Source organism: Hippichthys cyanospilos, chromosome 12, assembly GCF_059441005.1.
Source record: "Hippichthys cyanospilos isolate Australia breed blue-spotted pipefish chromosome 12, RoL_Hcya_1.0, whole genome shotgun sequence".
Taxonomy (NCBI): Eukaryota; Metazoa; Chordata; class Actinopteri; order Syngnathiformes; family Syngnathidae; genus Hippichthys; species Hippichthys cyanospilos.
In genome coordinates, this window is record NC_142380.1 from 12,459,081 (window position 1) to 12,473,567 (window position 14,487).

Genomic DNA, 14,487 nt, shown 5'->3' on the forward strand with positions numbered 1-14,487 from the left:
GTTACAAGTCACCTGCCTCACGAGCTATTGCTAGCAGGCTAACAATTACAAACTCGATTTTTGCCACTTCTAAGATATGTGGTAGGTGGCTAAAATATTAGACTATGGTTTCTGTGACAGTATGTCAAGTATTTTAGGTGTGTGGTAGTAACACGTGAAATTTGAATAATTTGAACTAGCAACAATTCTCTAGTTTAAGCTAACATGAAGCCATGCTGTACGTATTGTGATATTTTTGCATACGCTCAGGGATAATGTGATGACATACTGAAATCGAATTCATTTAAAAAGTAAGTGTCAAATTTAATTTTACCAAGTCTGCATTTGCAGGAGGGTTTTTTTTTTTTTGCAACTAAACTAGATAAGGGTTCAAATGGACTGGTTACACTGTAACAAGTGTTTCTCAAGAAAAGCATCAAAGTTTGCAGTGACCACCTGTGGACACATCTGCTGTGAGACCTGCATTAAACCAGGTAAGGCTTGTCTGCGATAATATCCCAATTTCTACTATAAGGGATTGACAAAATGCTTTGGAAACTCTTGGAATTTTTCAATTCTCGCAGGGCAATGTGTCATATGTGGAGCCAGCTGCAGTTATCGGCCCATCACAGATAAGGTTGGTGATAATCATGGTTAGGCTCATCGTGAGCTAGTTCTATTAAAGGGACAATCAGAAGTTTGAACATAAAAGTAAATAATTTTGAAAAACCCAGTAAAAAAAATTAAATTACGTGCAAAAAAAAGTGTTCTACCACATCATGTTTTTATATCATCATCAGGGGTGTCCAAACCCTGTCCTCAAGTGCTGGTATCCTGCATGTTTTCCGGTTTCTTTCCCCGACACACCTCATTCAAATGATCAGACTTCTGCTGAGCTAATCTTTTGAATCAGGAGTGTCGTGGAAAGTAACCTGGAAAACATGCAGGACAGCGGTCCTCGAGGACCGAGTTTGGACACCTTAGTCCTAGGTCTAGTCATCCCCAATTAGAGCTCAGAGAGGAGGCCACCATGTTTAGCCACCATTTTTAGCTACGGATAGTCAAAGGATGATGCAAATTGAATTCAAAACCCGTGTTTCTGATTGTATGCCAATCACAATGAAAACAGAAGAAGAAAAATGTTTGTATGCTAATTGGAAATAAAAGAAGAAGAACGAGATGGAGAAGCAGAGTTTTGGTCTGGATAGAAAGCATTGAAAAGTATCACAACATGGTGCGTGACGATCGACGTGAAAGTTTATTTTATACCTGAATGGTTGACCAAAATGATTCTAAAACAGTTTTGCAGAAGATATTAAATGAATTTGATTTTACCACATGAATTGCTGCCACTGGAAGCACTGATGCCCAACTAACTAACCAACTAACTTATCGACAAACACACAATACTTAACAATTTGAGTTCAGTAAAAGGATACTTATTTAGTCATTTTCAGATGTAATCTATAATCTTAATAACTTCATTATTTTTCTTGAAATTGACTGAGAATAAAATCACGTACTTCAGGGATTATGTAATAGCCAATCATGGTTCTGCATGCAAACATCACATGACTAAACCCAGAAAACAGGCGTAATTGGTCATTACTTGCTCTGAGTAACTGTAATGTCATTTTCAGTAAACAGTATGTGGCAAAAATGGCCACCTTCTGAGATGGATGAAAACAGTTTGTGTTTGTTGATTAATTCATATTCCGCAAATGCAATATTAATCAGAAAGTTTTTTATAGCTGCCTTTTCCCTTTTATTCTGCGCACTTCATTTATTTTTTTTTCACTTTTGAAGTAAACAAATCACAGAGATCCAAAATGTCTTTGGAAATTTTATGTTCATTAGATGTGACAACGGGCTTCCTCGGGGATAAAAAAAAAAAAAAATGCCTCTGTGTTTTAGATGACACCACGGGAAAAGATGTTTTTTACGGATCCTTTGAGGCTGTTTCAGTCACGGTTAGAACACATTTCACAGGTTTGTTCACTTTTTACTTATGTCATTATGTCATTATGTAATAGCGTTGTGATTATAAGTTATTTCATCTTATTGATAATGTAAGAAAGCCTTAATTAATATGTGGAAGTGAACATCTAAAAAGTCTAAAGGTGGACACTCCCTCAGATTGCCGATTTTCAGCGGGCACAAATGGAGAGAGCAACAGCATACTTCAAGCACAAGTCTATTGAACTGGAAAAGCGTTTAAAAGACGTTACCGAGCAGAGTTACAGGTGACTTATTAATTGTTCCCATAAAAAAGATGAATATTAGCTGTGACTGCCACTGTTTCCTTTGCCACAAGGCAAATAGCGGAATTGAAGCGAGAGAATGCTGATTTAAAAAACCAAAATATGGAGTTGAAACAAGAGATGGCAGAGCTGAAAAAGCCTCTTTCACAGAGGAGGGTATGTGTTATTTTTTAATTTTAGATTTGAATCTTAAACCATGTGTGGAATAGTGAGAACTCTGCCCTTCATAGGTTTCTCCAGGACAACTGAAGTCAAATGGGTAAAAGCCAATTCACTTTTCTCAATTAATGATGTGGTAAGGCTGTAACTGAAATGTTTGTCTCGTATATAGTGTTCAAAGGATCTCACTGCCTGTGGCTGTCACTTCTCCTGGTAATTCCAGTCGGACAGTTATGTCTTTTTTGTTTACACTTTGTGTTTGTAGTTTGGCAGGATTGCTAGTTTTCAAACCTTCCCAACCAATTTCCTAAGAATCTCTGCAGAAGGGAGTTTTTAAAGGGCCCCTTTTATGGAAATTCAACTTTTTGGACATTTTAGTTTTAATGTTAATTTTTCATTTTCCTTCCTTGATCCATTTCTGAGAATTCCTTGCTTGTTCTGGGCTCTAGGCCTGCCCCACCCAAGAACATAATAAGATACTCTTGTTCTCTGTTCAATTCTTTACATGACAAAACAACAACGATAAAGAAGCTAATGTAGCAATTAGTAATTGGAATCAAAGGCAGAATGAATGGATAAATCAAACACTGGTGTTACATGTGAAAACTGGTGAAATGCCAAACAAAGCAAAAGATGGGCCAAGAGAGCGCACATAGCAAGACTCATTCCCCCTGACAGATTGGTCCCCCTGGGAAAACACTACTCATAACAACAGTACCAGGTGAATTATGTACTGCAACGGTGATTGTCTGGCCGTGTCCTAGCAAACACACATTTTTACCACTTGGAAGTTTTCTACAGTAAAACTTTGTGACTTTTAAAGGAAACGTTGCCATTTATTTGGCTGAGGCAGTGCAAAAATCGCTCCTCCCCAACCCCGGAGGGAAACCAAAAGTAAAAACCATGAATGTCTCCTCAGATAAGGTGGCATGTATTTACAGTACTTTTAAACTTGCGGAATGAGGGACTGTTCATCATCATCACCATCGTCATGCGTCTCGCAACTTATCTGTTCAAGCAGAGGCAATTCTGCACAACAAACAAAAATAACACTATGAGGGTGGTTAGGGTTAAAAATTAACATTGCAACCCAGTGAAAAACACCAAGAAGTTGAATTTTCATGATATGGGTATTTTGGACACCTCAAATTGTCCTTGGGTGTGATTGTGAGTGTGAATGGTTGTTTGTCTCTGTGTGCCCTGCGATTGGCTGGCACCCAATCTTAAAATTCCCCCGCCTACTTCCCAAAGACAGCTGGGATAGGCACCAGCAAGCCTGCAACCCCAGTGAGGATAAGCGGCTATAGAAAATGGAAGGATGGCCCCTTAAAGTTTTTATTTTTTAAATAATCCTAACATTGACATTCCAGCACATGCAAGGAATTTTTTTCCTTTTTTTAGTTTGTTTTCAATGGTGGACCAAAGCTGCAAGAATAAAAAATAAATAAATGTGAAAATAAAAATGAATATTAGTAAATATTGAGTTCAAAAATTAAAAATAAATCAGTATGAAGAAAAAGTAGAAATAAATATGAAAAATATCTTGAATAAATAGAAACGCTCTGCTCTCATTCTTTCATGCTGGCGGCACTGTAAGCATGAAGTGGTTTTCAAAAGCAGGGGCGGTCCTAAGTTTGCGTTGGGGTCATGTGGTTAGCTTACATCGTTAGTTTGGATTCCAAAGAAAGTGTATCCCTTTGAGGAAGAAACGTTGCGTGTGTGGTTCTTTCTTTGGCAAATGGCAAAACACTAAAAGAGAGCAAAATATTTTTATTTACCTATTTTTATTTTATCGGTATTTATATATTTTCTTTACTTTTAATTTGTGAATGTTTTTCGATCTTGCATTTCTTTGTACTTTTGTCCATATATTTTCATTTGTTTTGTCTTTTATTTTGGCAGTTTTAGTCCTTCATAGTTTGCTACTGGATAATCCTTTTTTTGTAGTTGCTTTATTGTTGTTGATGAATATAATTTTATTCAAGATGAGCTTTTGTTTCTCCAGTTACACCTCAGTTGAGAAATATGAGGTATGTTACACACATTCCATGTTGACTTTATGATACCGTGTTTTCTTATATTGCTTTTATGATGTCAAAAATGAAGTGCTGTGTTTTTCAGTCGCCTAGATCCAACTGATTCCCCAGTATGGAGCACCAGAAACAGAGGTGTTGGTCTTGCATCCCGTGCAGTTAAGTAGTGCTTCCACAGTTACCCAGAAAGAGTCATTTAGTTACTTGATTACTTACTTTAAAAGTAACTAAGTTTTCAGATTCCGACCACCTTGCTTAATATAAAAATGGCACACGATTTTGACACCTAATTGGAAGTGTGCTTCTAAGAATGAAAGTAAAGAACAGCTATTTTTTATTAAAAACAAAGAGTGCAGCCATTTACACTTTTAATCATTTTAATAAAAAAAAGACTTCAGAATCTCATTAATCAGAATTGGTGCTTTTTTTATTTAAATAAACTGAATTAAAAGACACTTTCTAGATTTAAAAGAAATACATCTTAATAAATTCTAAAAAATAGTCAGCATGACTTGGTGGTAGATCTCCCAGCCGAGAGGCTGTGGGTTCGATCCCCCCGACCATCATGACCATGTCGAAGTTTCCTTGAGCAAGACACTGAACCCCTAATTGCTCCTGATGCTGCGTCGTCAGTAGGTAAATGACTAGTGTAAAGCGCTTTGAGTACCCAAGGTAGAAAAGCGCTATATAAGTGAAAGTCCATTTACCATTTAAAAAAATAGAATTATACTTGACATTTAATTATTTATGTTGCAATGGCAAAACACAACATTTATAATGTACAGTATTTATAAATATAACTATTTAATTTGGGGAATTCCTGCTGTGTGTCTGTAAATGAATATCATCCTGTGAAATGTTTTTTTTTCCACATTTTTTGACTGTTATTGAAAGTATGTAGATAACTATTGACTGTGCAACAAAAGGTTTTGTTTTTAGCTGATACAAATCCAATAGTAGTAACTACCTGCATTTGAAAAACCAATTAATAATGTTTGATATGTTCACATTTTACATGATAGCATCATGAAGCTTACACAAATACAGTATATGTGTGTGTGTGTGTGTGTGTATGTATGTATGATATATATATATATATATATATATATATATATATATATATATATATATAAATACACACACAATTAAAAAAAACTATTTATGTGAGCTAGATTTGAAAATGTAACAATAATTGCTCACATTGTTTGGTGTAATATTCCTCAGACACCTGGATCAAGCACCTCTTTGTCTAGCCACAGCCCTCTTCTTGAACATGGACGCAGTAAGTGTTGTAATGTCTTCTCTCATTCATTTGTGCATATTAGGCTTGCTGGTCCCAGAATATTAAATGCCTTTTAAATGATCTTAAAGTGACCCCAAATTTGACCGGCTCATCTATGAGGTGAGAAATGCAATCCTGAACAGTCATCATTTAGTCTCATCTGCACATTGTACTTTTCAATTCCTGCCATCCACAGAACCCCAAACATCTTCCGCTTCAATCTGCTGAGCGGCTTATCAATGCATTCACCTAGGCGTTAACCACATGTGGAGGCATGTCAAGATGTTTTTGTGAGGAAAAAAACAAAACTTTTTTTGGGGGGTGGGGGGGCACTTCAGTTGTTGCACTGTGTTATATTCCGTTGAGTAATTTAACAGTCATATGATCTCACTGCTCTGGTTTCTTCCTGGTGCCCGTTATTCCTGGGTCCCGATAAGATTCTATTCATCCACACAGTGAATTGTGAGTGGCAATACCATTAATTTCACAGTCTCTTGCAAAATGTTCCTGTTGTGCCATCAAAATAACATGCACTTGGAATGCGTTGCTCTAACGACTTTATAAATAATTTTGGGAGGGGATACAAAATTAAAGACAAATGAAAACAAGTGTTCTAACATTTAAGAAGACTTGGTGGATGTATGCTATCCAATATTAAAACTATGCTGATATTGTTTTGTCCTTCACAATATTTTCAAGTCTTTTCTAAACATGTTGATCTGAATATTCATCTAAACTCTTTATATTAAGCCGCATGCATCCCAGTTGTCGGGTAATGAAAAACGTAAGAATAAATGAATGTACTCAGTTAAGAAATCAGGATAGCGTGGGTTTTTTTCGTAGTACAGTGAAATTGCAACATGTAAGTACTTTAACAGATTAGCTAAATGAATGCGGATTGTGTTATGGATACATACTGCAGAGGTAAATGTCAATGTTTGCATTTTTTTTTTAATCTAAACTTGTATAAGTTAACAAACAACAGCAGGTTAAAGGAGGACAGTGTTTAGTACATGAAATAATTGGACTTATTAACATAACGGCAGCAGGTTCCAAATCCAAAGTGCAAGATGTCAAATTAAAGGGGAAACTGTCCAGTGTACATTCCTTTTAAGGAATAATGAATTATAAAGGAATGATTACACAAAATGACAGTGGCAAAGTCAACATAAATCTCGTCTCATCCACTGTACTCGGGTACCAAACGAACCACCAGTTTAAATTACCGCTACAATGAGCTATTCTGTAGTTTAGATCTAACCAAGAAAAAAAAAAATAGAGCCACCCAGTGTACACTTTTCTTTCATATTTACAGTAACACAGGCAGCAATGTTGAAATATATTAGGGTGAGCAGAAAAGGAAGTAAATATACACGCCTCAAAGCTTGATTTGGGCTTGTACTTGGAAGACTAAATGTTACAATCATGCTTCAGATAAAGCAAAACGTATATACCAAGTAACAACTAAGCTTGCTGGTAGCGACGATATTAGGAGTACTCAGTCGACGTGAACCCTTCAGTATGGTTGGCCTTTATTCTGCAACAACAGCTTCTTGGCCATTCTCGCCAACAACCTGAGCTGAAAACCAATCTCGCACTTGTTGATAGCTCATTTTTGATTTCTTGCATAATATGTCAAGGTCTTTTTCGTTGAGCGAGCCCGTTGAGAGGAAATAGTTTATTAGTGGCTGGACATTTGGGAAATCGCCACTGGTTCCATTGACTTGAGATTTCCGTTTGCGGCCGGCAGCAACCCGCGGAGACGGTCCTGAACCGTTAGGTAAGGCGGCATTATTCTGCTGGGCGGCGAGTTCTGCCAAGAATTTGTCACGGACCCCCTTAACCCATCGCAGCTGGCCGTTTTTAACGGCGTAACGCGTGTCCCCAAACCACTGGATTACATCGGCTCGTGGTAAACCTGTAATTTTAACAAGTTCTGTGTAATCTTCGCTCTTGGGCCACTGGCAGCGTAGGAAGTGCTGCTTTAATAAAGCCAACTGCTCCTTGGTTTTCCTTGGCCTGCCACCAGATGTCCGGGACGTAGATGCCGTCGAGAGGTGTAGATTATCGCCCCCGGCTGGGTGGACTGACTTCTTTGATGTGCTGATGTTGTTTGGGGGCAGTTTGTATGGCGACGCGGCAAGTGGTGGAGTTCCAGAGGGGGAGGAGCAGGGAGAGTGTTTGAAAGCGTCGGGCGGATCCTGCGGAGGAGCCTGTTGGTCAACCTTGCAGGGCTTGACCAACTGCAAAGGCTCCTCCTCACTTTGTTCCCCGTCTTTTAGGCTGTCTCCGTCGCCAGACAGATCTTCCATCGCTTCATATCCCTCAGCCTCGAGGTCCCGTTCCCCAAACGCCTCGAGGCTGTGAGACAAGAAAGTCTGAAAGAAATGCGAATTTCTCATCACGTTGCTCCGGGCTCCCTCGAGGCCCTTCCCCGCCGGATTAAAAAGACGAGTCTTTTGAGTCGTAAGCGAAAGAGGTTCGCTTTGTTGTTCGTGTTTGCCTCCTACAGCGGCGAGGTTAGAAAAGCCCTGGGCTGCTGCCAGGCTTCCTCGCCCGACTCGAAGCTGGTAACGGCTGTCGCTGAACCATTTTCGGATGTCGTTGCGGGTCAAACCGGTCTCTTCCTGCAAGCGCCTGAGCTCCACCTCTGCAGGCCAGTTCTCTCTCAAAAAGCTCTTGCGAAGTGCAGCAAGTTGAGCTTTAGACTTTTTATAGCGTCCGTGGCGGTGCTGTTGCGGCGAGGACCCCGAAAGGTCTAAGGACACCTCAGTGGCAGCGTCGGCGGCGACGGGAGCCGCCGCGTTAGCACTTGATGGTGTGTCACTTGGTGGGCGGTAGAAGTAGGAATCCTCAGGTGGCGGTAATGTGGAACTGAAACACGGGGAGGTGGATTTGGTTGGTTTATAGGAATCTGGCGATTCACATTTTGGTTTCTTCTTCTGGGGAGTCACGACAGGGAAAACAGGCTCTGGTTCGGAATCTTTATCCTCGCTTACTTTGGCTTCCTCACTTGTATCAGTGGACTCATCAAAAGAATATGGCACCGATAGTTTTCGTCGTGTCTCCTCTATCTCCTCTGATGACCAACTGATCCCATATTTGATTCTCTGTACCATAAACCAGACCTTAACTTTGTCCAAGGGCAAAGAGCACACTCGGGCTAGGGTGTTGACCTCAAGTGATGATGGGTACGGAAACAAGTTAAAGGCTTGGACGAGCTCTGGAATGGAATCAAGTTCGCGGGTTTGATCGGAATGCGTCCACACCAATTTTAGTTCTTCTGACACAAGGGGCAAACACACAACGGAGTTGTGGTTGGTCGTGAAACTGGACGCAGAGCCTGGGTTGCTTTCAGGTGACCTGGCAGGAAGATGCAAATCCTTATCGGCGTGACTGTCTTCTTGCTTTACTTTACAAACGGTCTTTGTAAACTTCTTGGTTGCGTGTGGTCCCAGTCTTCCATTTTGTTCATCATAGGTCGCCATCTGGACCTTGTAAGTGGGGTGTTTCACCTGGAAGAAAAAGAGATTTCCTTTATGTTTAGTTTCGCAAAATTGTTAGACCACAAGAGTTCATGCGCTAATGTTTTAAGGACTTTTGGTTAAGATAACTTATGTGTGGATGTTTTGCCCTCATTGTCGAAGTCAGTTATCGGACAGCTGTTTCCCCTCCCCCCTCTACTTTGAACTCCTTATTCTGAACTCCCACTGAAACGAGTTGTATACCCGGTCCAGACTGGGTTCCCCTCCCCCAAAGTGTGGTGGGTGACTTTTGTTTTGTGTGAGCAGGGGGGTGGGTAGGGGGCACTGGTCGCAAAGGGTGGGAGTGTGGAGAACGGACATCCATGAGAAAACCTTTCACGGTTACGTTCTCACCCTTTTCTTGTTGGGCTTTGTTCCACTTCAAGTTTCCAAAGACAATCAGAGCCCCTTCACGAAGGTAAACAGCAGAGCAAAAGCCTATGAACTTGTACAACGGAGAAAACGTTTTCGGTAAACCACTCCAATTATTTTTCCGCATTAAAAAGTACAAAAACACAAAAAAATCCAAAACGAGTTTGAGAAACTTTGTTCAATGTTAATCAATGGGTAATCAATAAAGCAAGCTGCTTTTTAAATGTTAAAGTTTTAGGTAAAACTCATTTGAACATTGAATTAAATAAAAATATTACGGAATGACTTTTTTTTGTGATTTGATTTTATGAATGAGTGAGTCTTCTGTAACAAGCGAAGCCGGGGGGCTCTGTGCTCAACTATTTACTAAAAAAAAAAAAAAAACTACATCATTTTTCTTGGGGGGTGAACTTTTTAAATAGGCAACGAGAAGAAATCGTGCGCATCTTGTTTTGAGACTGCGCCATGACCGCGGATTTAGGTCGCTTGAGCTACGCAAGAAATGTGTAAGCAAACCACGAGCCAACTCAAACGCCACAACGTTCGTCATTCGTGACCTATTGGAACAAATAGACGCGGCGATTTAAGTAGCCGCCCAACGCTCTTGTTAGCTTTACCCGAGACCCGAAGCGTTGAAATGAACAATGATTATTAAAAATAACGGTGTGTGCGGCTGAAAAGTTGTTCGTTGTGCCATTAACAATGGTAGTCGTGCCTGTGCCCCTTTATGGCGTACTAAGTAAAACGCTTCACTGAGCTGGCGCACTTCGCCGCCAGACTCTTGGGGTTGGACGCGAAAAATAACTTACCGCAAAATAATCCGTCGTTCTGGAGTTCGGCGAGAGCGAAAAGCCAACAAGAAGAGAAACCCACTTTCCGTTTGGTGAGAGGCGGCTCTAAATGGCCGAAGTTTGGAAGAAGACAGTGGACACAATGCCCGTCCGTCTGGCGGCTTGACCCTCGCTTTATTTAACCGAGCACCTCGTCGGATTAACGGTCAATGAAGGCAAAACGCGACGGCGATCAAGTTTGACGCCCTTTGATCGAACTTGCTCTCGCTCGCTCCCCGCTTCGGCGTCTTTTATTTCCTTCCGAGAGCTGGTGTTGGGTCGCGATCGCTGCTTGGTCCGCGGCCGCTTTTGTTCTGTTGAGAAGTGTTTCCACTGTCCGGCCAGATCGAGGCGAGGCGGAGCTGCGGACCAGGAAGCCCGACAAGGCCCAACTGACTGTCACGGCCTCGGCGGGGTGGGTGTGCCAGTCTGCCGGGGAAGGCTTCACATTGGTGGGAGCAAGCGTCTGTACAACAAATCCCGGCCAGTGGGCTAAACACTTTTTTTTTTTTTTTAATATATACGTACGTCAGCCACGCTGCGCGCCCCCCATCAGATCTGGGCCACATGCTATTTACGATGATTTATTTGCAGAGATAATCATCTATGAATAAACAAAGTGTAATGATGATGCTGGCGGTGTAGGACCGGGCAACCATGTCAAGTAAAACTGTTGTTAAAAATTAAAGGTCTATGGAAAAAAAAAAAAGGCACGTAGCTCACAGAAACCTAAAAAATGATGCACACAGCAGTAGGCACGGAGGCAATCGGATCTCATTGAAAAAAAAAAAAAACTATATAAATTTGTAATTCTCATTTTCACATTTATAACATCCCGAGTCAATGACATTACATTGAAGTCTGAAAATGTTACTTGGCAGATTGCTGCTGGATCGGTTAGCAATAGTAGCAGATGATGGCATCTGCGAATTAGCAATATTTTCTTGCTCTGAGATGGAAAAATTATAGTTGGGCACATGATTTCATAAAATGCATCGTATCAAATGTGTGTCAAATATAGCTCATGAAAACAAACAGATCCATATTGGATACATTTTTCTTTTTCTTTTGATGCACTATGTCACAGTGCGGGAAGATCACATACCTTCTTGCGAGAACAGACAAAAGCTGAGATTTAAGTCTTGAACTTTTTGAGCATATGGAACGGCAGTATTAAAAGTTAGATCCCTAGTTTTGGAGGAAAAATAAACCACTTTGTTTTACCCCATTTCTTTATTTATCAAGATACTTTGGTGGCAACTGTATAGCAGCAACACTTACATTGATACAAATATATAGTGTATGTATAATGCTTCAACATTTGATCAAAAATACTGTTGTAGATTGAGTGCATTCACATCAAATACAGACAAACCAGCTTCATATTTAACTCAAGTACAATTTTAAATTCTTCAGCTTAGTAATAAGCAATGCTGGGACCTCTAAATTTGAATGACTAAACAGTTCAACAAATAATATCCAGAAAAAAAAGGGCCTAGTTTCATGTGACTGTGCGGAGTTGTGTGTGTGTTAATGCAACTGCTGAAAGCATTCATGTACGCTAGATGTTTTCGCTGCCCAAACAGTTTGACGATTGTCATTGCAATTGTAAGTATTTAGTTTTCCAGCACACTCTGAATATTTATCAGTGGCATTTATCAAGTGTCAAATATATGACTGGATAGATGTTTTATTGCACTCCCATCACATTAACACTAGGTATATTTACACGTGTTGATGTTTTCATTTTAATTTATTCATTCCCAGAAGTCCATTTTTATTTCGTTGTAACGAGTCAACAGCTGCACTGTGGCCAGTAAGTGTGTGGTGGATGTTAATTTTGGGGTCATGTCAGATTCTGGCCTCTTTAAGATCCATCCATTTAGGGTGCCTAACGCCTTTAGAAACACTATGCTTTTTTTTTTTTTTTTTTTTTTTTTGACCAATGAGGCTAACTCTTTAACCAGACTTCAAACTGGTCTTACAGGGACAATTTTCGCACACAGTTTCAGCATTTCTTTATCCTCTGATTGGTTGCTACAGCTAACTTCAACACATAACACACATGTAGTATTCTGCACACGGTAATTTAAGTAAGCATTTTAAGCATATCTAATATGACCCCCTCGTAAATGTTTCTGTTTATGTCATGTTATTAGTTCAACACTGATTCTTAACTGCTACAGAGAATGTAAGTGGCACAGTTGTATGTCGTTATATTGCATTTCTCTATATTATTGAGATGGTTCCATTCAGTTACTGCGATGTACTGGTAGTGGCATTCAGTTTTGGATTAGTTGTTTAAGTCCCCGCTGAAGCCCCAGGTACTAAGTGCACAGCCCAACATTGTACAGTATTTGCCAACTGTTTGAGATGGAATGATTTGTTTCAACATCTGGGAAAAAAAATGGAGGTTGACCAGCGTTGCCGAACTGAATTCAAATTTAGAGGATTCACTATGGCAGTGATTCAAACTTCCCGGAGTCTTTGAATTAAATAGACACTTGTGGTGATTGAATTAAAAAGTAGTCACAAAGAGATTTTCATCGCATCATCATCTTGTGGTTAGAAATGGTTGCTAGCCAAGGGAAGCAGAAAGCGTGGCATTCTTAGAAAAGAAGGGACAAAAAATGAGAACCAGGAGAGGTACGGGACCTGGGTCAGAAGGAACTTCAGGGAGGTGAAGTCTTTTACATCTCGTCCTGGAAAAGCAAACAAACATAAATAACACATATATCCAGTTGACTTCCATTTTATTCTTCTCTAAAAGTGATTTACCATCAAAATCTTTGATTCCATAACGCCTGGCCAGGTCACAGGTCATGAGAATTTTCCCACTCAATGACATGAGGTTTTTATCTTTGAATCAGAGAGAGAGTGCGCTGATTGGAGCTTAAGAAACATTTCTTGTTAAAAGCGATTAAGTAAAAAAATAAAAATAACAGTTGTTTTAATGTTGCGTTTAAAGACTAAGAATTCATCAGAATAATCCACCTGTTTTTTTCAGCCATCCAATGTGACCCCTACTGCTTGCCGAACTTGTCCTGTAAGTGCCCATGGTCTTCGCTTAGTTTATAATATCAGCCACATTGGCTGGCTGAAAACGTTTGGATGTGTCTTTTTAAATCTTATTCGGAATACACATTTTTAATCAGAGCACCATGTTTGGACTAGTGGAGGGGTACATCCAACTTAGTATTGCAATCAACATTTTTGACTTCCACTTTAAAGTGAAAAGTGATCAAATTTCAGTCAACCTACCTTTAGCGAGGTTGACAATGCAAAGGCCACTAAATTCTGTGGTTTCTCCATCGGCAAACAAATCCTTAGACTGAGGGAGACAATTGAGATATTTTGTGAAAAAGACTCCACGCGTGTTCTACTGAGAGGAGCCTACCTTGGGATCTACCTTCGCTGCATCATCTGAAAGGACGAACTGAGTTATCAGCTCAGTCTTCACCGGTCCAGGCCACAGACTGACAGATGCTATTCCCCTGCTTCGAAGCTCCACAGCCATGTCGACTGCCATTCTGTCACACTGTAAATAAATCGTTTAATTGCTCTATACATCGATATGAGACCTTATGCAACACCAACTTACTGCTGCTTTCCCAACACCATATGGCACATTGAAGAGATAACGCATCCCTCCCATGGATGAAATGGTGACGATCAAACCTTGACCTCGAGCCACCATCATACGGGATGCATACACGGAGGCGATATAGTGGCTTCTACCAGATTGAGTAAATAAAGGAACAAAAAGAGAGGTTAAATAAATGTAAAGTAATGACACTGGCTTTTTTTCTGGCGTGAATAAGCATGCAGGTCTAATACCTTAGGCCCGTGTTGTTGATGATGTCCCAAAGTGACGGCTCCGTCTCCCAGAATTTTTTCCCCTGGTTCTCAAAGATAGCCTGCAATGATACAACATACATACAGTACAGTAGTTGTCATCTAAAGATGTCTGTAAAGTAACGACAGTAGGATTTCTCAGCATTACTTTTTTTTCCTAGATTGTGCTGAAGTTGGCATAACACCTTGAAG

At 40.1% G+C, this 14,487-nt stretch overlaps 3 protein-coding genes across 11 annotated transcripts in view; 1 reads left to right on the top strand and 2 right to left on the bottom strand.

The window, feature by feature from the left end:
* The window catches only part of rnf212b (E3 ubiquitin-protein ligase RNF212B), a 21,374-nt gene continuing 6,887 nt past the window's right edge, over positions 1-14,487 (top strand). For 3 of the 8 annotated variants that reach the window (XM_088429961.1, XM_088429963.1, XM_088429962.1), the window contains exons 1-10: positions 344-473; positions 564-616; positions 1,894-1,968; positions 2,116-2,222; positions 2,294-2,396; positions 2,471-2,499; positions 2,572-2,612; positions 4,405-4,429; positions 4,521-4,590; positions 5,657-5,714. In XM_088429961.1, the coding sequence (XP_088286087.1) occupies positions 374-473; positions 564-616; positions 1,894-1,968; positions 2,116-2,222; positions 2,294-2,396; positions 2,471-2,499; positions 2,572-2,612; positions 4,405-4,429; positions 4,521-4,590; positions 5,657-5,714 (661 nt within the window). In that variant the 5' untranslated portion in view covers positions 344-373. Of the gene's footprint in view, positions 291-343; positions 474-563; positions 617-1,893; positions 1,969-2,099; positions 2,223-2,293; positions 2,397-2,470; positions 2,500-2,571; positions 2,613-4,404; positions 4,430-4,520; positions 4,591-5,656; positions 5,715-5,803; positions 5,835-5,910; positions 8,067-10,785; positions 11,442-14,487 lie in introns of those variants that run through there. The other 5 variants (XM_088429957.1, XM_088429958.1, XM_088429960.1 and 2 more) reach the window with 5 other exon arrangements.
* homeza (homeobox and leucine zipper encoding a) lies at positions 6,646-10,803 on the bottom strand. Of its 2 annotated transcripts, none has more exons than XM_088429953.1 (2): positions 10,420-10,803; positions 6,646-9,229 (listed from the first exon to the last, which is right to left on the bottom strand). In XM_088429953.1, the coding sequence occupies exon 2, from the start codon at positions 9,200-9,202 to the stop codon at positions 7,247-7,249; it is 1,956 nt and encodes a 651-aa protein (XP_088286079.1). In that variant the 5' UTR covers positions 9,203-9,229; positions 10,420-10,803; the 3' UTR covers positions 6,646-7,246. The 2 variants fall into 2 exon arrangements, with proteins under 2 accessions (XP_088286079.1, XP_088286080.1); XM_088429954.1 differs by lacking the exon at positions 10,420-10,803 and adding an exon at positions 9,593-9,733.
* The window catches only part of dhrs1 (dehydrogenase/reductase (SDR family) member 1), a 6,166-nt gene continuing 3,333 nt past the window's right edge, over positions 11,655-14,487 (bottom strand). The window contains exons 4-9 of the mRNA XM_088429955.1: positions 14,278-14,357; positions 14,042-14,174; positions 13,838-13,978; positions 13,702-13,771; positions 13,219-13,299; positions 11,655-13,142 (exon numbers count right to left, since the gene is read on the bottom strand). Of these exons, the coding sequence (XP_088286081.1) occupies positions 13,006-13,142; positions 13,219-13,299; positions 13,702-13,771; positions 13,838-13,978; positions 14,042-14,174; positions 14,278-14,357 (642 nt within the window). The 3' untranslated portion in view covers positions 11,655-13,005. The remainder of the gene's footprint in view (positions 13,143-13,218; positions 13,300-13,701; positions 13,772-13,837; positions 13,979-14,041; positions 14,175-14,277; positions 14,358-14,487) is intronic.